This window comes from Aotus nancymaae, unplaced genomic scaffold (genome assembly GCF_030222135.1).
Source record: "Aotus nancymaae isolate 86718 unplaced genomic scaffold, 86718_ANA_hifiasm-v0.15.2.pri h1tg000038l, whole genome shotgun sequence".
NCBI lineage: Eukaryota > Metazoa > Chordata > Mammalia > Primates > Aotidae > Aotus > Aotus nancymaae.
The window spans coordinates 4,691,874-4,714,663 of NW_026988452.1; the positions used below are offsets into that span (position 1 = coordinate 4,691,874).

Sequence of the window (22,790 nt, forward strand, 5' to 3'; positions counted from 1 at the left end):
TTAGAGAAGTTGAAGAAAGAGAGAGAAAAGGCCTTTCCCATCATGTCAGAGCACAGCACCATTGTTTCTAAGCGAGAAAAAAAACTTATGTGTTTGGTGCCCGCAATGAGTCAGCTGCTTTGTGGATGTTATCTCAGTGTCACAACAGCACTATGAGATTATCATCACCCTCACGTCACAGAAGAGAGCGCTAAGACTCAGAGAGGTTAAGTATCCTGCCCAAGTTGTATAACTGCTGAGGGTGGAACCAGGGTCGACCCAGGTCTCTGGAAGACACAAGACCTCAGCCCCACCCCTCATCATACCACACTGACTTGCCTACACAGGGCCCCCCAAAAATACTCTTTGAATTACACAGGGGCAGTCTTGTGGCATGAGCAAGTCACTTAAACTCTCAGCCTGTTTTCTTCTCCGTAAGAGGGATGCATTGTCCGTGTCTCAGGCTGGTGAGGGGCTCAGATAAAAGGATAAGAAGGAAAAGCGCCTGACCCTGGTCTTTGCTTTCCTCCTTCTCTGTCTCCTTTCCCTGCTGGTGTTGTGTGACTTGAACCTGGTTCTGACCTCCCTCAATGTCAGAATGCTGTCCTATTTAAGACAATTAAAGACACACAGAGCCCAAAAGAATCTTAGAGACAATGAATCATTGTTCTTGCTAGCCACTATAATTTATGAATGTATTACTATTGCCAGGCCCTTTGCTAAGAACTGCACATGCATTCGCTTATTTTATGCCCATTATACAGATGAGGAAATTGAGGCACAGAGAGGATGCGTTATTTGTCCAAGCTTACATAAACTAGGAAATGTCTGAGCTGGGATTTTAATCCAGGTCCGTGATGTCCCACAACCTAGGCTTTTTAACCACTGAACCAGACTGACTCTTCAAAGACGTACTGATCTTGTAATAATGATCTTAAAGACTGTCCACTTACTCCACTCCCACCACCATTCATATGGGAAAAACTGCGGCATGCACCGCCCCGAGAATGGTGCAGAAATTTCTCCATTCTGCTGCGTTGACTGTTCCCTTGGCCAATGCTCAGGAGCCCACAGGTAACGCAGCAACTGAACAAGACCAGAGGACTTGCTGTTTTGTAAATAAGACATTTTCTTGCTGCCATTTCTGTCATTGCCCCCGACCCCACAGATCCCACCGTGATGAAAACTTGTTTCCGCTCCTAGGTCTTCACCGTAGTTTTTACCGCTGAAATGGTCTTCAAAATCATTGCCTTCGACCCATACTATTATTTCCAGAAGAAGTGGAATATCTTCGACTGCATCATCGTCACCGTGAGCCTGCTAGAGCTGGGCGTGGCCAGGAAGGGAAGCCTGTCTGTGCTGCGGAGCTTCCGCTTGGTAATGTTCTTCTCCTGATGGCTTGGAGAAGCTCCCACCCAGACTCAGGGAAGACACTGTGCCCTGGGGACTGCATCAGCCCGCTCCCCCTTCCTCTCCTGTCCTTGTGGGAGGGAGCTGGGCATGACTCCTGGGCCACTGGAGACTTAGGTCTGTGGTTCCAGCTTTTCGTTGACTCAGATCAGGGACATGTCTTCTCCTCTCTGGGCCTTGGTTCCCTCATCTGCACCAAGAGGGGACTTCCAAGCACTTTCCTCCTCTCTTATCACATTACAATAACAGCGATTATCATAGCAGCTAATACTTACTGAGCACACAATGTGCCAGGCATAGCACTGGACACTTGATAAAAAGTACCTCATTTTATGCTCAGGACAACCCTGCAAGACAGTTGCTTTTAAGATCCCCATGGCTGGATGAGGAAAAAGAAGGGTTCCATGATGACCCCAGTCTCCCATATGCCAAGCAAGCGAATAAGCCACAGACCTGGATCTCAAATCCAGGTTGTCTGACTGCACAGCTCAGCCCCTTCCAGCCTCAAGGACGTCATTCTCCAATTCCTTGTTGCCCCAAGTCGCAGCCCCAATGTCTCAAGCACCCCCAAACCCGCCTCCTACTGGCCTCACTCACATGCAATGATGGCTCTTCTCCAAACTCAGCTCCAGGACGCCCTCTACAGGAGAAGTGCCACAGGCCACCCACTTTTATCAGAGCCACGTTTGCCAGCCAAAGCTGTCAGATTCCCAGGACAGTCTGGGGTCACTAGGTTCTTCCAAGTCTCCAGGTCATGTGGAGGAAACTTGGCATCTCGCTGACTCTTGGGAATGGGAAAGAGGCCTGGAGAATGTCATGGCTTGTTAGCACAGGCCACCTGCTCTCAGGAATCTCTCAGTGTTAACTGGGAACCCTACATCTAGCTTTGGAGAGAGATGACAAAACAAAGGGGAGTGTCCAGCAATCTCCCCAAATGCCACCTAAAAGGTTCTGACAAGTGTTGGGCATCCAGAGGTTGAAGGGGGTGCGTGGTTCAGGGAGCGAGGTGCTAGAACGGATCTGCCTGGGACCCTATCATAGGATCCAGTGAGATGGTGCTGAGCCCCTGAACGTGGTGTACGTGGTCTGGGATGGCAAACGCAAACGCCCAAGTGCAATGACATAGAGCCAACCACGGAAGAGATTTGGGCACTGGATATTTGCCTCAGGTAGACAGGCAGAGATGACTCCATTCCACCCAGGCAGACCTGAAGCAGTGCATGACTCTAGGGAGGGAGGTTTACGCAGAGATCAATGCGACTATCTCAGGCCGGGCGCGGTGGCTCACACCTGTAATTTTAGTATGTTGAAAGGTTGAGGCAGGCAGATCACTTGAGCTCAGGAGTTTGAGACCAGCCTGGGCAACATGGTGAAACCCCGTCTCTACAAAAATTGAAAAAATTAGCTGAGCCTAATGGTGCGTGCCTGTCATCCTGGCTACTCAGGAGGCTGAGGTGGGAGGATCACCTGAGACCAGGGAGGTGGAGGCTGCAGTGAGCCATGATCGTGCCACTGTACTCCAACCTGGGTGACAGAGTGAGACCCTGTCTCAAATAAAAAAGGAGACAGAGAGAGAAAGATCGAAAAAGAGAGAGAATGATGAGAGAGAGAAAGAAAGAGAACAAGAGAGAAAGAGAAAGAAGCAAGAAAGAAAGCAAGAGTCCCAGCTACTCGGGAGGCTGAGGCAGGAGAAGTGCTTGAACCCGGGAGGCAGAGGTTGCAGTGAGCTGAGATCACGCCACTGCGCTCCAACCCTGCACCTGGTGACAGAGTGAGACTCTGTCTCAAAAAAAAAAGAGAGAGAAGAAAGAAGAAAAAGAAAGAAAGAAGAAAGAAGGAAAGAAAGAGAGAAAGAAAAGAAAGAAAGAAGAAAGAAAGAAAGAAGGAAAGAAAGAAGGAAAGAAAAAGAAAGAAAAGAAAGAAAGAAAGAAAGAAAGAAAAGCAGGCAGCCCTTTCCATTATTGTCAGAGTTTCTAATTTTCCATAAAAAGTCAGAAATCCAGACTTTTGTGCAAATATCTTTAATACTGGCTACTAATCCAATTTTTTAAAAACACTCTAAAGACCAGGTAAAGCATGTCCTGAGACGCAGCTGTGCCATGAACCGCTGGTTGATGACATCTGCCCGAGCTGATGGTGCTGTCACCATCCCAGGGAGAAGGGCAGAGTGGACCTGTAGGACTCTTTATCCATAACCTGGAAATTTTAGAAGATCAGAATTAAATCACATGTTTAGAAAGACAAATTTCTCTAGGTATCTAGAAAATGATGACAAGAGGCAGGCCCCTAAGCTAATGGTCAGTGTAAGGTACCTTCGCACAATCGTCAAGAGAGCAGGATTCCACACCCCCATGCCCTGGCAGGCCCACGGTCAGCTTTCTGATAAAATACCAACGTTTCGAGTACACTTGGGGAGGCAGGAGCTTGGTGTTTTAAGGTCTGTGTGCTACTTTTGTTCTGATGCCACAAAGTCTAAAGTCCCAAACAACCAAAAATAGGCAGGGTTACTTCACGACCTCCCCCCACAGAGTTCTCCAGGGGGATGCCCCTCAGTCCCCACCTCACTGAACTTAACATGCTGATCAACGCACATTCCCTAAGGACACCCACCAACTGCACACTTTCTTGGGGTCTATTCCACTTCCTCATGACCTGGCTTAGATTTCACGGCCCACCAACATTATTATGCCCTTGAAAACAAACTCAATCACCTTTCCCCTCTGCCTCTTTGCATTTTTGTGTTTGGCAAAACCTCACTGTAGAGGGTAAGTCAAATACTTCTCTCCACGTTGCCTGCACCTGAGCTACAAGAAATGCTGGAGAAAAATCACCGCCAGCTGGTCAGTTTCATGGTTTTAATTAATAGACTTTATTTTCAGGACAGTTTTTGGTTTTCAGAAAGAAAAACAGTTTCCCTATTACCAACATCTTGTATTAGTACCTACGTTTGTTACAAGTAACTTCACTGGTTTCCCATTGCTCTAAGAATAAAATCCAGACTCCTCATGATGGTGCACCAAGTTCTGCATAACAGCCTCCCTCTTGCCCACTTTGCTCCAGCCAGAGAGACCTCCTCGCTCTCCTTCACACATAGCAGAGATCTTCTTGGCTCTGGGTCTTCTAGGTTTTTTTCACTGTGCCTGGAATGCTTTTCCTCTAGTCTTCCCTTAGCTCACTTGCTCTCAACCTCTGGGTTCAATGCACTAGTCACCTCCTTAGAGGGACCTCCCGAACACACTGTCTAAAGTTGGATTCCCTCATCAAATCAACCTGGCATTTACAATTGTCCTGCTGTCCCATGAGGCAAAAAACAGAGTTTCTTATCTACTGTTTTATCCCAAGGGCCTAGCACGAGGCCCAGCACATACATAGGAACTCAAGAAATACCTGTTGATTGATGGAAGGAAGGAAAGAAAGAGAGGAGAAAGGAGAGAAAAAGGAAGAAATAAAAATTCTGTCTTCCTTCTCTCCCAAAATAACATTGCTTCTCTGCCCATCATTGAAAGCCTTGCTTCATTTGCTCCATAGTCCATTGATCTATCCTGGTACCAGTATCCGTCTTAATTATGGCAGCTTTAAACATATCTGTGCCTGTAAATCAAGTAATCCACCTCATTTACTTCAAGAATATGTTGGCCTGCACACTTTCATATTCATTTTAGAATTAGCTTGTCAAGTTACATACCCACATACCCACAAAACTCTAATCGTTTTTCCTGTTAGGGACTGCTATAATTGATAGGTCAATTAGGGAAGACACATAATCTTTACATTATGCAGTCTTCTGATCTATGAAGATAGTATACTCTGTACACCAGTCTTTCAATAAAGTTTAAAAATGTTTCCATAATGTTTTTATAATTATCTCCATAGGATCTTGCATATCTTTTTAAACATTCTTTTCTAGCATTTTTGGCTAGCATTTTGGTATTTATCTGAATTTCTGACTTTTTATGGAAAATTAGAAACTCTGACAATAATGGACAAGCCATAGTCCCTCCCTCCCTTCCCCCCTCTCTTTCCTTCCTTCCTTCCCTCCCCCTCTCTTTTTTCTTCCTTCTTTCCTTCCCCCTCTCTCTTTTCTTGTTCCCTTCCTCCCTTCCTCCCTCCCTTCCTCCCTTCCTTCCTCGCTCCCTCCCTTCCTTCCTCCCTTTCTCTCCTTCTTTCCCCCTCTCTTTCCTTCCTTTCTTCCTTCCCTTCTCTCTCTCTCTCTCTCTCTCTCTCTTTCTTTCATTCCTTCTTTCATGGTCCTTGCCAGGTTTTGGTATCAAGGTACCAAGATCATACCAATTTTTATTAAAAAAAAAAAACTAAGAAGGCTGGGTGTGGTGGCTCAAGCCTGTAATCCCAAAATTTTGGGAGGCCAAGGTGGGTGGATTGCTTGAGGACAAGAGTTGGAGATCAGCCTGGCCGACAGGAGGAAACCCCATCTCTACTAAAAACACAAAAATTAGCTGGGTGTGGGGGCGTACACCTGTAATCCCAGCTAGTCGGGAGGGTGAGGCAAGATAATTGCTTGAATCCCGGAGGCAGAGGTTGCAATGAGCTGAGATCACGCCACTGCACTCCAGCCTGGGTGACAGAGCGAGACTCCATCTCATTAAAAAAAAATTAAAAGAAGGCTGGGCGCAGTGGCACAATCCTGTAATCCCAGCTACTTGGGAGGCTGAGGCAGGAGAATTGCTTGAACCCAGGAGGAGGAGGTTGCCATGAGCCAAGATCATGCCATTGCACTCTAGCCTGGGCAACAAGAGCAAAACTCAATCTCAAAAATAAGTAAATAAATAAATAAATGAAAAAGAAAAAACTAAGTTAGCTGGGCATGATGGCACGCACCTGTAGTCCCAGCTATTTGGGAGGCTCAGGTAGGAGGATGACTTGAACCCAGGAGATTGAGGCTGCAGTGAGCCAAGATCCAGCTACTACACTCCTTGAGTAAAACTGAAATTATTTGCTCCTTGCAGGTTTGATAGAATTCACTAGTAAAGCCATTTGCAGTTCAAGATTTTTCACTACCAATTTAATTTTCTTAATGACTATGAGACTAGTCAAGTTTGCTATTTTTCAAATTGATTTTGGTAAGTGATGTTTTTCTAAGAACTTCCTTTTTTCTAAATCTTCAAGTTCATTGGCATAAATTTGTGCATACTATGCTCTTATCTTTTGAGAGTCTATATCACCTGTACTTACGTCACCGTTTTCCTTCATGACTGTGCTTTCTCTCATTCTTCATCAGTCTTGCCAAAGGTCATCAACTTAATTTTTTCCAAGAACCAACTTTTAACTGTTGATCCTCTCTATGTCATTGATATTTTTCTATTTCAATTAATCCTGCATCTCATCTTAATTACATCATCCTTTCTACATATTTTGTTGTGTTTTAACTTCTTAGGATGGAATTTCCTATTTATTTCCTTTTCCATTATTTTCATTTAAGACTTCAATTTCCTTCTGAAAATTGCTTTAATGTGTATAATTTTCTTAGTGTTTGGTTCTAAATATTTCCCAATTTCTACTTTGATTTATTCTTCGACTCAAGCATTAACTAGAAGCATAGTTGGTTTTTGTTTGTTTGTTTGTTGTTTTTTGTTTGTTTGGTTGGTTTTTTTTGAGGCAGAGTCTCTCACTCTTGTTGCCCAGGCTGGAGTGCAGTGGCACAATCTTGGCTCATTGCAACCTCCGCTTCCTGGGTTCAAGCGATTCTCCTGCCTCAGCCTCCTGAGTAACTGGGATTACAGGTGCCCGCCACCACGCCCAGCTAACTTTTGTATTTTTAGTAGAGATGGTGTTTTGCCATGTTGACCAGGCTGGTCTCAAACTCCTGAGCTCAGGTGATCCACCCACCTTGGCCTCTCAAAGTGCTGGGATTACAGGCATGAGCCAGAAGCATAGTTTTTTAAAAATTTCAAAGCACATGGTATTTCTAGTTATCTTCATGGCATTGAGTTCTAGCTTCATGTACCCTTAAGATTTTTATATGTCTCTCGCAAAGAGCAGACAATCAAATTTTGGATTCTTATTCAGTTCTGACAATTCAGACCTGTCATTTGCTACACAAAGTACTTTCTTTGACAAAGTTCTCGATTGTTCTTTATTTCTTTGCTTTCCTTTCACCATGCCTTTCTCTTGCAAGAGAAACCGTGGCTACACCGTTACTATAAACTTAGCTGAGAATTGTTTCATTTAATTGGAAAATTTATGAGTGAAAGTCTTTTTCAGTCAGGGATTATGGTTTATTTGTCTTTTAGCCAAAGCATTTAGTCCACTTGTATTGTGAACACTGATCTATTTGGATATGTGTCTATCCATAGATTTGAGGCTGCTTCACCTGCTCATGCTCTCACACATGATCTCTCTATATATATTTATTTTCAAATGTTTGTTTTTCCTTATCTCATTTTTTTCCTTCTGATTTGGAAACTAAATATTCTGTTTTTACTCTTTGAGTGATTACCTTATAAATTACTGCATAAATTAACTCTCCATTAGTTAACTTAATCAAAGCCAAAAATTAGCTAAAATCTCTACCCTTCCTGCAAGACAATTTTTCATTCCAGGTATCCTTTCCCAATTTATTATAATGATAAGTATTTTAATTTTATCTTGTTTGTAAGTTTTTTATTAATGAGAAATAATGCTAACTATTATGCAAACAATTCATAAAACTGAGTAACTTACCCCGATAAAAGTTTATTTCTCACTCATATTATAGCCTAATGCAAGCAGACAGCGCTAGGTGGGACTCCAAGAAGTGACTTTGCCGTGCCTGAAGGAGGATAGCATAACCTTCAAAGTTTGCCTCTCACTTGTGGAAAAATGGAAAGCCAAGGTGTGTGTTAAGGTTTAAGCAGTGAAAGGCTTTTTCAGTCAGGGATTATGGTTTATTTCACAATACAAGTACTTCGAAAACTTAGATGGCTTCAGACCTGTCATTTGCTACACGAAGTGCTTTCTTTTACAAAGTTCTCAATTGTTCTTCATTTCTTTGCTTTACTTTCCCCACGCTTTTCTCTTGCAAGAGAGACAGTGGCTACACCATTACTATAAGCCTTGCCAAGAGTTGTATTTATTTTTCACAACTTCTTCTTATCTACAGCTTTTTATTCTCTGCACATAGTTTCAAGTTATTATTTTATTTCTTTAACATATTATACCTAATTATGCTGTTATCTCTGACTAACAATTATATCATCTGAAGAAAAGGAATGACTATTTCCACATCTGTGGTTTCTCCTGGATCTCATTCACTCCTGGTGACTCATTCCTTCTGTTTTTATTTTTTTGTTTTTTACTGCAACTCTTAAATGATCATTGAGGGAATGCTTTGAAATCTGGCATAAAGGCAGGTTCCTCCAGAGAGTATTTGCACTTAATTCTGCAGAGCACTTTGTAGAATTGCTCTAACTTAAATTCTCAACTTAAAATACCTAGGTAGTGTGAATTCCAGCTAAAATCCTGTACGAGCACCAGTTTGCTGTTCCAGATTCTCAGTGTCAACTTTCCTCTTGTAGCTGGTACCTAGCACCAGCTATCCTTGCATTCTCCTGGGCTTGTTTGTGGTTCATCCTTACATGAAAGGTGTAGCTCTTTGGGATCCAGTCTTAAGGCAGGGAGAAATTCCTGCTAGGCTTACTTCCTTAGGCATGCCATGCATTATGTTTCCTGCTCCCCATACCAGTTACTAATGCTCGGTTTTTATTTGTGTTTATCAGCTGCCTGTGTGACTAGTCCACAGAGTTGTTATAAGCTCTGCTTCCCATATGCGGAGAGTAATTTCCAGATTAGGTCAAAGGTGAACATGGACTCCCTCTCCTCCATCACCTAAAGAAGTGTATATAGCACTTACTGTATGAGGATTAAACCTCTCCCGTGGGATTTACTCACTGATATGTGGGTGATAAAGTTGTTGCTGCACTGTTCCGTTCAGCATTGCATCCTGGCACCTAAGCCACAGCCTGGCTCTTAGTAGGTGCTCCATAAACACACCCTGATTGATAGACTGACAGTTGAGCTCAGATTTTTTCTTCTAACAAATTAGAGAACCATACAAATGTATTTTAAAACATTCATACATTTTTATGCTTGATGCTTTTGCTGTTTTGTGAGATTCAGCATATTTGAATTTACAGGGAAGACCTTTTGGATCTTCTTCTTTTCTCAGTAATGAAACCATTAGTTCCATGACAGCAAGAACCCACATACCTCTCTGCATATGCATACACCTCACAGGCTAGCACAGTACCACGCATGTGCATGGCTGGTGTTCCGGGGGGTAGGTAGGTTGGTCAATCAGATGAACGTATGAATGCTGAGTCCATGAAATCACGGACACTTGCAGTTTCAAAGCTGGTGGGAGCAACAGATGTTGTCCACTGCCCCAAGATGAGAAATGCCCTAAGAGATGTTTGCCAATACCTATCAAATGCAGAGGGTCATCCTCTTCCCAGGAGGCTGGTCTCTCTTCAGGTCAAAAATAAGCTTGTTGTTACTTATTTGTAAGCCCCATCACACCCACCCCACCTCCACAGAAGAGGCCCACATTCAGGAGGGATCAGGCTTGTGGCTGTGGAGCAGAGTACAGATGGCAAGGCCACCACCCCAGTGTAAGACCCCGACTCAGCCACAGTCAATGAAGCACATTGATACTTAGGAGCCACAGAAGGCTGATCATATTTTTGAGTAATTGATAGCCTTGGATATAAGGTCTCCGAAAACAGCTTCCAGAAAACATCCTCATTTAATGGGATGAGATACCTTGTGTTTTTCCCAGGTCTTTGGTTTCCAGCCAAAACTTTAGATGAAAGGTAATGAGCACAGCTACCAAAACCTGACAGTCTCTGTTTCTCTGCAGCTGCGGGTCTTCAAGCTGGCCAAGTCCTGGCCCACCTTAAACACACTCATCAAGATCATCGGAAACTCAGTGGGGGCACTGGGGAACCTCACCATCATCCTGGCCATCATCGTCTTTGTCTTCGCTCTGGTTGGCAAGCAGCTCCTCGGGGAAAACTATCGTACCAAACGGAACACTATCTCTGCGCCCCACGAAGAGTGGCCCCGCTGGCACATGTGCGACTTTTTCCACTCTTTCCTCATCGTCTTCCGCATCCTCTGTGGAGAGTGGATCGAGAACATGTGGGCCTGCATGGAAGTCGGCCAGAAATCCATCTGCCTCGTCCTTTTCCTGACGGTGATGGTGCTGGGGAACCTGGTGGTGAGCCCTGCTGGGGGCACTGCCTCCTGGGGAAAGGAGGGGCTTCTGGGTATCTGAAAAAGCTTTGGTGTGCATTTTTATGCCCAGATTGTACTTCTCTGGTTGAAAAGTCTTCAAACTTTTCAAATTCAGGTGGGATTCATTACAAGACGTGTGCCTTGGGAGGTAGCCTGATTTGCAGGAGTGAGAACATACGATTAAAAAGGAAAGTCCTGGTGTAGAATCCCAGCTCCACCATTTGCTAGGTAGTGACACCAGGCAACAGACTTAATCTCCTCAAGCTCTGATTTCCTTAAAATCAGGAAAATAGTGCTTACTCATGGGTTTACTGGGAGAATTAAGTGACAGGAGATGACATATGCAAATTGCCTAATGCAATGTCTGGGCCGGGCAGGAACTCAGTAAATGGCAGCTATTAGTTGTTGAGAGAAAAATGTCCTTCCCCACACTAGGGGGGCTCAGAAAACATTTTTATTCAGGGAAGTAAGAGCTGACTGATTTCTCCAAGCTGCACAGGTCCCAGCTAAGAGCAGGGGGAGAGGCTGCAGTAAGGGTTACAGTGGGACAAGACAACAGAGAGGAGCTGGTCACAGACAACATCCGAGGCCGTGGGGCTGAGAACAAAACCCACTTCCAGGTTTGGAGGGAGCCGCTCTGGAGACTTACTTGTCAATTAGCCCCAGTCCCCCTTCTCTGCCGCAGCCTGGCCCCCTGCCCTCTGCTTGTCTCCACCCACTCTGGTCATGGGGATTCTTGCCCTCCTGGGACTGGCTGGCTGTATGGGAAGATGCAGTCTTCCAGAAGCCCCTTTCTTATTGCCCTGGACATCAACCAACTTGGATTCTTTCCTCATGAGAGTTTTGTAGACACAAGAGAGCTAAACCAAGAGAAGGGAAGAAACAACAAATCCAGACTCTTCAGTCTTTTTCACGCTGGCCCCTGAGCCAGAGATGCCTCTGCCAGCATCCCAGAAACTCTGTTCCTCCAGGCTGAGCCCACCATCCCTGCAGAGCCACAGGTGCCCCTTACCCCCAGACAGGGGAGTTTGCCCCTCTGAGCAAACTCGTATCACTTCTCGTATCATTTTGTCCTCACAACCACTCTTCACCTGCTCTCAAGTGAAGAACGGGAAGCAGCGACACACGCCCAGGATTCCAGAGTCGGGAACAGAACCCAGGGCTTTGGCACGTGAGGGTGGTCACAGGAAGGGCTGATGCCTTCTCTCTGTTGTCCCTAAATGTCCCTCTGCTCAGCAGGGGGCTCCTCCATTATGGTGGAAAATGTACTTCCAAGCCTCGCCCACTGAAGCAGGTCACTCTGGGACATCCCCAAAGCTCCCCTCAACTGCTCTCAGAATGTCCATTCCCCCAAAAGGGGCAGCATCCCGGGTAGGCAGGGAGAACTCAGGCCATGGCTGTCCTGCCAGCCAGCTGCTAACCCGGTGGGCCAATGTGGGACTCAGCATAGTGATTGATCAATCTTCCCTTCCACTCCTTCTCCTCAGGTGCTCAACCTGTTCATCGCTCTACTATTGAACTCTTTCAGTGCAGACAACCTCACAGCCTCAGAAGATGATGGGGAGGTGAACAACCTGCAGGTGGCCCTGGCACGGATCCAGGTCTTTGGCCGTCAAACCAAGCAGGCCCTTTGCAACTTCTTCAGGAGGCCCTGCCCGCTCCCCCAGCCCAAAGCAGAGCCCGAGCTGGTGGTGAAACTCCCACTCTCCAGCTCCAAAACTGAGAACCACATTGCTGCCAATGCTGCCAGGGGGAGCTCTGGAAGGCTCCCAGCTCCTGGAGGTCCCAGGGATGAGCACAGTGACGTCGTCGCTAATCCTACTGTGTGGGTCTCTGCGCCCATTGCTGAGGGCGAATCCGATCTTGATGACTTGGAGGAAGATGGTGAGGAAGATGCTCGGAGCTCCCAGCAGGAAGTGATCCCCGAAGGTCAGGTAAGAGTTCTCCCCACGGGACAGCCACAGGCAGTGGGGAGGGGCTTCAGGGCTTGAGTAACACAGGGCAAAAGGGAAATGCACAGGAGACCTTGATGTAAAGAAGCTTAAGCCATGCCAAGCTTTCCAGAGGAGATGGCATTTGAGCAGGGCCTGGAGGAAAAGGTCAGAATTCCCCAGGCAGGCAAACAGGGAGTCGGGGGCTCAGGGCAGCAGGTGAGCAGCAGGCCACCTTGAGGTGTTTGGGGATTGTCTTTCACACAGCTGCCGCATTCATTCTGCCCAGCCCAGGCTCTGTGCATGAGATGCTGATGAGATTCCTCTAAGAACAAGATGTCCAAGAGCAAGGCTCATCTAATCTTCACCAGTATCCTAAGAAGTCCTGATTCTTATATGACTCATTTGGCCAGCTTTTCCCCACAAGTGATATCATAGGGAAATGACACATTCCTTTTGGCACCAACAAATTTAAAGCACATTTAAGCCACTTGACAATATATATTTTTAAATACTTGGCACCATTCCTTACTACCTTAAACTGGTATATCAACTCTTGTTAACCTCTTCTCAGTAACACAAGGTGTACGCCTCTGCCCGATGTGGGAAGGCAAGGATCCCTGTGGGGCCTCAGGAACATGCAGGGCTGCTGGCCAGGTCACTAAGTGGTCTAGAAACGCTGTGCTTTGGGTCTGGAGCTCTCCCATAGCCTTCTTCCCTGCAGCTGTTACTTGTGTTCCGGCAGCTACTGTTATCAGCTGCCATAGTTTACATGCCTTTGTCTGGGTGACAGCAGAGGGCAGGGCATCGCCATCCCCAGAGTAAAGGACGTGAACTCTGTGACAGCTGTCTGCCACTCAGAAACATTTTCAGTTACTTTGGGGCTCTTAGGGAGCTCCAGGTGGCCAAGTTCCCTACGATTCTGACCTCTGGACAAATAACAATCATCATGGCTAACATCTATTGAGCCAAGCACTTCATGCAGAGTGTTTTACAAGCACTAACATGTCTAGTCATCAAAAAAGCTGAATGATGCAGACCTAGCCTTCTCAGTTTTGAAGATGAGAAAAATGAAGATCAGAGAGGTTAAACAACTTGCCTAAGGTCACACATCTTATAACTAATGGAGCCAAGGATAAAACACAGACCTATGTAGCTACAGTCTTCATGCTCACTTCATGCACGTGCATATCTGTCTGTCTGTATGTGAGTTGCATATATGAAACCCTGGGCTCTGGCAGCCTGTGATGTGCAAGATCCCTTCAAATTTAGAACTGGTCACCTAAGGGTGGGACCAGGCACCCAGCTGGAACTCTCTGTCACTAGCAGGAGCCACTGCAGCAAGTTGAGATGTGTGAGGACCTCCTGACACCCAGGAGCCCAAGCTCTGGAACATCATCTGAGGACCTGGCTCCATACCTGGGTGAGACATGGAAAAACGAGGCTGTTCCTCAGGCCCCTGCAGAGGTAGGTATGTGAGCTTCCTGGAGAGGTCAGATAGCCAGCCAGGCACTGACCAGTGGGCTGGTAGAGGCTGGAGGGTGGCAGTGAGGGTCAGGTATTCCAGACTGCACTCAACCACATAACCTCATTTTTCATCCTGGGAATTTTTAAAGCCACCCTCCCCCCAGCCTCCTGCCAATCCGCACAATTTCCACTTTCACCATGCCATCGCCACAGTCTCACTCCAGGACAGCTGTAGGGAGAGGAAGAAAGAGTGAGACTCCACAAGCTGTGGGACCTAAGACCAGTTCCTAAACCTCTCTGAGCCTCCATTTCTTCATCCATGAAACTGAATGGTAATGCCTATTTGGTAGGATTGTCTTGAGGCTTAAACGAGATGCTGCTTGTCAAATGTTTAGCTCCTGCCGGAAACAAAGTAAGTGCCCGGAAAATGACAGCCAAGAAAAAAGGAAACGAGAGGCAGTGCACAAAGAACGTCAAGTATTTTTCAGAGCCAGCAGATAAGAGTTGGAGGTGCTCATGGAGGAGGAAGTCTTCCCTTGTGATTCTTCCCTGCTTTATTTTGTCCACATCATTTTCTCTAGGCAAAAACAGCCTGGGGCTGAGGAGAGGATCTCTACAGGTGAGTCGTCAAGTGGCAGCCTCATAGAGTCTGAGCTGTAAGATTTGAGGTTTAGGATTGTCTTATAACAGGTAAAAAGAAATGCTGTAGCTTCACTTACAAATATTGAAAACAAGCTACAGGGAAAGAGGCGTCTGTAAAAGTTTAGCATCTTTAATAACACCGCCTTCAATTCAGGAGTTTAATTTGACACCTAGCCACTGAGTGCTGACTGTGTGACAGGCACCGGGCTCAACAGAGATAAGGAAGACATAATACATCCCCAAAGTTATCAAGCCCTTCAGCTTGAAGAATGTCAGCTACTGGCTGCGTGCCCTAGGCAAGGCTGGCCACAGCAGCGTAAGATAAGACGGAGGGCTGAGACGGGCTCTGGGGGCTGTGGGTGAGCGTAAGCCGCTTGGTTCCCACTGGGTGAAGGCTGCCACATTCTGCCTGCGGATGTCGTGCTTCTTCCTAAGTGCTCCAGGGACTCCCCCGGCTAGTTGTCCCTACTCGACGTTTTCAGTTCACAGCTTTTGGGGTTGGTGGTGTTTTCTTGCCATGACCCTGGCTAGGCAGGAGGGGCCTGACAGCGACAGACGGGGACCCGCCCCACCATTTGGGTCCATTAGCCAAGTTATCAGGTTTAGTAATATGAGAGCAGCTTCGACTCCTAATTGAATTCATCTGGAGACATTATAGGGCTGGAGCTGCCAGGAGGGCAGCAGGCCCCTGCAGCAGCACTCCGTGATTAAATATTCAAGCCCAGTGAATGCTGAGAGTCGTTATGGGTGTAATTACGGTGTCTCGGGCCATTGCCAGCACTCCATCAGGGGCCCAAAGGTTTACAGCCTCACACAGCTAAGCCTCTGGGGCTCCAGGGAGAACAGCAGTGTTCCAGGCCTCAGCTGGCGAGGCACCAAACACGGGTGCAGTTGGACCTGCCGTGACCGCATGAGATTCCCCAGGCCCGGCGGAGAGACGAGTTCACCGCCCTGGGCTTCTCCCCTGCAGGGAGTGGACGACACAAGCTCCTCTGAGGGCAGCACGGTGGACTGCCCAGATCCTGAGGAGATCCTGAGGAAGATCCCTGAGCTGGCAGATGACCGAGAAGAACCAGAGGACTGCTTCACAGAAGGTAAAGGGACAGCCACAGGCCCCCTCACACTGATGTTAATTAGGGCCAGAATCCAGTCGAGCAAACACTCACCTGGGCACTTCTGGGTCCAGGGCGCTGGCCTGGCATCCACAGGAGACAAACAAGCCATGCCTACTTGCTGCCTCACTGCCAGGCTTCAGGGCGCCAGCATCAGACACACATGCCCCAGCTGGCAGCAGCCTGGCCATGGTATCTGCATCCCATGCTCTGTCAGACACCACAGAGAGACGTGTGCCTTCCTTGTTACCCTCAAAAACCCCTCTCTGAGTTCTAAACCAGACCGCTTGGTCACCACCATAAACACCACCGAAAACTCTTGATTTGGACCATAAAGGACCCAGAGGAGGGCCGTGATGTACCTGCTTCCCTCAGTCTTTTGTTTAGCTCTTAAAAGCAGAACCTCTGTCTTAGTCATCTTTCTTCTCAGTGTTTAGAGCAGTGAGGGACATTATATTCTCAGTAAATACTTGTGCAATTAATGAATCAAGAGTCCATTCTATGAAGGGAATTGTGGCCTCGATGGTTTCTAAAAACACATAGACAAAATATTTTAAACACTTGAGTTTCTATTAATAGTTGTATTTGATCCTGGGATGGGCTGGACCCAATCCCCATCCCAGCCATGTCATGGCCCCTCAGTTCAGCTTGGGCTCGGAGCCCCCCTCAGACACCCCCAGGCTCATACCCCATAGCTTGTCTGTTTTCCAGGTAAAGGTAGGCAGGACAGAGACTGCTGGTACCATCTGTAAGAAGGACATGGCTAGGAGAATATATCAGAGTGGGCAAGACTGATGATGGAGAGGAACACCTGCAGGTCTGGATGGAGGGACTGCCTGGAAGGGACCCCTCTTCTCCAATATTCCAGGAAAGAATTCTTTTCCAAGGGGACGATGAGTGGGTTTCCTAGCAGAGTGGTTTCCCTGCAGCAGAAGCAGAAATTATCCCCTCTCCCCAGTGGGCGTCACCCACCATCAGCCACCTCTCCCCACAGGATGCATTCGCCGCTGTCCCTGCTGCAAAGTGGATACCACCAAGAGTCCGTGGGACTTGGGCTGGCAGGTGCGCAAGACTTGCTACCGTATCGTGGAGCACAGCTGGTTCGAGAGCTTCATCATCTTCATGATCCTGCTCAGCAGTGGATCTCTGGTAAGGGGAGGCACAGTCCTTGACGGCAAATCCTCCAGATAGGAATCTCATGCAATCCAAAGGCCCTGGAGCTGCATTGGTGGGTTCTCCTGACTCCTGAGCAGAAAGTCCCCTACCTGTCACTAGAAGAGCTGCAGCCCAGGGTAGGGCCCTCTTAGCAGCAGGGCACAGGGGGTGTTCAAGGTGCCCGTGCCATGGCCTGCCAAACCTGACTGCAAGCCTTTGAGTGAGGGAGTGTATGCATCCCCCCATATAGATAGGGAAACTGATACGCAAAATGTTTAAAAGACTTGTCCAAGGTCACCCAACTTGTCAGTAGCAAAACCCAGCTTTGCCTTTATTTAATCCCAAAGCCCTTGGCTTCCCACCCTCTGACTCCCAGAAACACAATACATGGCCTTCTCTGAAGGCCTATAGTACAAAGAGGACTGTCTTTCCTTATCAAACCACTTCCAAATGCTACTAATTACTCTTTTAAAGCTCACAGAAAATCATTACAATAGCACTTCTCAACATTTAATCCCTAGGAGCTTGTTCAAATGCAGATTCTCATTCCATAGATCTGTGGCAGAGCCTGAGAATTTGCATTTCCAACAAGCTCCCAGGTGATGCTGGCGCTGCTGCCCTCAGTGACCCACACTTCGAATTACAAGGCCTTATGGGAGTAGAGATTCCGAGTTAGGAGGCATCTCTAAGGCCCTGGCTGAATACTGGGCTTTGTACAACAAAGAAGGAAGGTTCTTCTCTGTTCTGTGGCTTAGGCTTCCTATACAATCTCAACTACTCCCCCAGTAGACCAAGGTAGACATAGACACAGGCAGAGACTTACCATCCCCAGTTGTCTGCATTTTCTAGATGAGGAAGTCGAAGCCCAAAGACATGAGGGGCTTCAGCTAATTAGTGGAAGGACTAGGACTACAGTCCAGGGTCACAGGTAATTAGTAGAAGGGCTAGAACTACGGCCCCACTCTTCTGATTCATGGCTCCCAGTGATTTCACTCATCTTATGCCTCCTATGTCATTTACTCTCTAAAAACCACCTACTAGGCTGGGTGCGCTGGCCCATGCCTGTAATCCCAGCAGTCTGGGAAGCCGAGGAAAGCGGATCACGAGATCAGGAGATCGAGGCCATCCTCGTCAGCATGGTGAAACTTCATCTCTACTAAAAATACAAAAATTAGCTGGGCGTGGTGGCGTGCCCCTGTAGTCCCAGCTACTCAGGTGGCTGAGGCAGGAGAATCGCTTGAATCCAGGAGGTTGCAGTGAGTTGAGATCATGCCACTGCACTCCTGCCTGGTGACAGAGCAAGACTCCATCTCAAAAAACAACAACAAAAAATAAAAAAACACCTACTAAATATCTGGGCCTCCACCTAAATGCCAGATTGCCAGGAAGGGTGACAAAACTGCTTGGTGTGTGGCCTCAGCCTTAGGGAGGAGCACAGGTGGAGGAGAAGGCAGGATCTGAGAGGTGGGAGGGAAACCAGGGCGGCCATGGTGCAAAGCCAGTGGAGAAGAGAGTTTCAGGGCAGGGACTGGTCTGCCGTCTTGGGTTCAATGGGGAAGGTGAGGCAGCAGCTGCAGGTGCCCAGTGACCTGGCACAGGGCGGTCATTGTCCTCACAGACCTCAGCACAGTGCAGAGGCCAAGTTGCAGGGCAAGAGGGGGCTGGGCAGTGCTTTCTCCACACCTACGCTCCTCTCCTTCTAGTCCTCCTGGATTAAAATGATAACCACATGTGCTGTGGGCCAGATGCCGTCCTCACTGCCTCACTGGCTTGTGGGCTTTCTCTCCGCACTTCTCTTCTCCGCTCTCCCTTGCTCCCTCTCTTCTCTCTCTAACCCCCTTCTCCTCACACCTCGGCCCACCCCCCACATTCCCAGGAGGAAGCTCAGACCAGCAGCCCTGTTCCAGCCCAGCCCGCCCCCTGCAGCCCTCCCATCCCTCCCATCTCCTTCCCCATGGGACTGAACAGGCTGGCACCAAATTTAGTCTTCTTTAGGCTTTCACTTTGAGTACCTTTTAAAAATAACATGCATTTTCATCTGACAAAGTAAAGTACCAAAAAAATACTTGGAAATTATAGAAAAAGGTAAAGAAAAAAAAAGTCATCCATTTCCCTATCACTCAGAGAGAAGCTCACTTTGAAAGCATTCTGGTATACCTCCCTCTCATCTTTCTTATGCATAAAATATACACATATTATAAAAATAAAACCACATTCATGCATTCTAGAGCCTCAGTAAATTTTCTCATATTATGTCATTAATGGCTATAACATATTCCTTTATAATTTATTCAACCAATTGCTATGTTTACTTCTAATACACGTGGAATATTCCCTATGTGTGCTCCCCCAGAGACGCCAGATAACCTCCTGTCTTAGTCCTGAACCCAGACACATAACTGGAAGCTAAGAAAAGATGTGGGTTCAGTTGAAATCTGGCTTTGGCTGATCCCATGGAAAGCCCTGAAGCAGAGAGGGCACCACAGAGCTGTCCCACCTTGAGGGAAAGGAGGCAGCCTTGTACACCCCGCTGCCAGTGTCCCTGGCTGAGGGCGGCCCCGGGGGGGAGGATAAGTATTTCCCAAGGTGGACACAGTTCCCTCCAGCCCTGCAAAGCCATTACGTAAAGGGGGTGTCTGCATCGATGAACTCTTAGCAGCCGACACTCCCAGCAGATGAAGGATAGGGGCACCAGCCACTTAGAGAGGACCTGAGTGGGCACCAGTGGCCTCCAGTGTCTTTAGGATAGGTGCTTGAAGGGGGACTTGCTGGGTTCCCAAAACCCTTGAGTCACACTGCCAATTTGGCTTCACACAAGGACCGGCCCGTGTAAAGAGTGGCAGCTCCCCACAGCCACAGCGTCCTAGGCTTTCCCCCATTCTTTTCCATCTCCACCAGTCTGATAAAACAAAAATGGCGTCTTCTTTTCATTTGAATTTCCTTGATTACCACTGAGATAGAACATTCTTTTTCAGAGGTGTGTTGGCGATTCTTACTTTCATTTTTGTAAACTGCCTGTGAACATCCGTTGATGCTTTTATTTTTAAACAAAGTCACTGTTAGCATCCCTTTGGTTCACTTCCAAAATCCAATTTGAGAAGGTTTTCTTTCTCCCTTGCATTCAGCATCCCTGCAAGTATCAGCAGGGCTGCGTGTCCCTGTTGGCCCTGAAGAAGCCATGCTTCGTAGCTCACAGTGCCCCACTATCCTCCCCACAGCAAACAAAATGCTACCGGCAAGCTGGCTACCAACTCCCCTTCCAGGGACTGTGGACAGGGCTTGCGGGGTCCTTCTAGGTCTGAGCCCCAGTGCTGCGGGTCCAGGCACCTTGCCATTCTGCATCCTTGCTTCCTTCCAGGCCTTTGAAGACTATTACCTGGACCAGAAGCCCACGGTGAAAGCTTTGCTGGAGTACACGGACAGGGTCTTCACCTTTATCTTTGTGTTCGAGATGCTGCTTAAGTGGGTGGCCTATGGCTTCAAAAAGTACTTCACCAATGCCTGGTGCTGGCTGGACTTCCTCATTGTGAATGTGAGTGGCTCAGTGGGAACACGTGGGGTTTGGGGTCCTCCCCTCTGATTCCTGGCTACAGCTAGTGCAAAAGAAGCTCAGAGACCTGGCCGCCCTCATGGGCTACTTCAAAGAAAAGCTTTGAGCGTTTAGCGAGAGTCTGAGAATAGCCCTGCACACCCATGAGTGGTAAAGTCCAGGCAGCACATGATTGTGACACAATAGTGACCATTAGGTGAGTTGTTAGGTCTCTATTCAGAAAGACCACTGCAATCCTCTGCATTTTACATGATGGAGCAGCGAGATGACGCATGCCGCTCTCAGAAGTCTTCTGGTCCTGCATCCACAGATGGGGCTTTCGGACCTCGGGGAGCCGTGAACTGTGAGCGCAGAGAATCTTCCCACCTGCTGCCTGTGGTCCTCACATCTGGCTGCACTTTAGAATCGCCTGGGGAGCTCTGAAATATGCAGTGAACGAACACCACTACCCTAGAGATTCTGATCTTATTGGTCTTGGGTGGGGCCCAGGCATCTGTATTTTATAAACGCTCCAAGCATTTCCAAAGTGCAGCCATGGTGAGAACCACTGGGCTTATACTGCTGCCTCCTCCCTAGTGGCACTGAAAGGAACAGAGGGCCCATTTGGAGAGGTCATGAGCTGGAGTTCGTGTGTTCAGCGGCGACCAGCAACCCCTGCAGGAAGGAATGTACTGTGTGCTTCTCACATCAGACATGTGATTCCTCTGCGTCATCTCGTCCTCATCTTAACTACTACATTGCTCAGTCACTGTCTAGGCCCTACCTTCTTCACTTTGCAACATGGTTACCTGAGTTATTTGTTCACTGCCGCGTAGCTGAGGGTTCCTGCAAGCAGGGTGAGGCATGTGCTGTGTTTGACTCTGCCTGCTCTACTCCAGCAGCTGCCAGCAGCAAGGTCTGCACAGCAGAGGTGTGAGGAAATGTGTCCCTATGTGGTGCTTGCCTCCTGAAGCTGGACGAGGTCCAGCACACATCCTGTCCAGCCTCCTGTGCTGGCAGGTCCTCCACAGCAGGCCTGTGCATTCAAGTCTCTTCTTCCCTGATGCCAATGCTCTAGCAGCTTTAGGCCACGGTACCACAGGGATTAGCTGTGAGGCCTGAAACCCGAGTCACGAGTGATAATTCTGTGCATATAAAATAATTATCCATAAATGAAAGGAAAATTATTTATTCTGGTGCCCCACCCCTGTTAGGGGAACAGTCACTCCTGCCTATGTCAGTCTCACCAGTCTCAGTCCTAATCACCTTAAACAGTCACACCCTCATTCCATCCATCCTCCTACTGATTCTTCCTTCCAACCATCCATCCTTCCTCCCATACATTTCTCCTTTTGTCTACCCAACCATTCAGTCTTCCTTTTTCCTTCCTGCCGAACATCCATCCATCTTTATTTCTTCCAGCTGTACATCTCCGTCAGTCCTCTCTTTCCATCCACCCGTCCATTCCCATTCTTCTTTCCCTCTTCTCTTCTGCGCAGTCATTTATCCTAAACTTCCTGCCATCTATTCATCATCCTTAACCCTTATATCTTTCTATCTTTTGATTCATTCTTCTAGCCAACTGTCCAGTCATCTAATGTTCTGTTCACCCATTCGTGCATCTTCCATCCAAGCATCCTTCTGCTCACTCATCCTTCTTCCACTCATGCTTCCATCTTTCTATTTTGCTTCAACCATCTGTCTGTTCTTCTTTTCTTCCACTTATCTGTTCATCATCCCTTTCACTTTCATTCATCATCCATTCATCCAGCCTATCAACCTTCCAGTCATCACTAATTTCTTCCATTCATCTGTTCTATCCAACTCCCCATCTTTCCATTCATGCATCAGCCATTTTACCCAGACATCCATCCTTTTCCTGTTCCCCTATCTCATCTACCCATCCACTATTCCCTGCTTTCATACTTTTTTCTTTCTTCGTTTCTTCCATCCTTCTATTCAACTATCTATCCTAAGGGTGATAAGGTACCAGTGAAGTTTGGGAGTAAGAGAAAGACATGATCATAATCAGATTTTCAGTGGAGAATACATGCCTGGATGCAGTACTGCGGCCTGAAGATCACTTGGGAGGCTGTTGGGCTGAGCAGCAGGAATGGAAGTGGGCTTGGGTGGATGGACTTTGCTGGAGAGGCACCAGCACCTGTCTGCTGCAGCAGCAGATTATCCATGTGAGGCAGACTTCCCGGGGGCTGAGCACAAGACTGAATAGGATTCAGTGTGGCACTGACCCCAAACCTTGCCCTCAGGCAGCAAGGCAGCTGGGTTTCACCTGCTGGTGTCTGGAGCCTTGCATGAATGAAATAAGGGGGTTCTTTC

At 47.5% G+C, this 22,790-nt stretch overlaps 1 protein-coding gene across 3 annotated transcripts in view; it reads left to right on the top strand.

The window, feature by feature from the left end:
- SCN10A (sodium voltage-gated channel alpha subunit 10) overlaps positions 1-22,790 on the top strand; it is a 94,399-nt gene that overhangs the window by 55,881 nt on the left and 15,728 nt on the right. For 2 of the 3 annotated variants that reach the window (XM_012455649.2, XM_012455651.2), the window contains 7 exons: positions 1,183-1,356; positions 10,241-10,600; positions 12,105-12,551; positions 13,875-14,015; positions 15,628-15,751; positions 16,764-16,918; positions 20,283-20,456. In XM_012455649.2, the coding sequence (XP_012311072.2) occupies positions 1,183-1,356; positions 10,241-10,600; positions 12,105-12,551; positions 13,875-14,015; positions 15,628-15,751; positions 16,764-16,918; positions 20,283-20,456 (1,575 nt within the window). The remainder of the gene's footprint in view (positions 1-1,182; positions 1,357-10,240; positions 10,601-12,104; positions 12,552-13,874; positions 14,016-15,627; positions 15,752-16,763; positions 16,919-20,282; positions 20,457-22,790) is intronic. The other variant, XM_012455650.2, reaches the window with a different exon arrangement.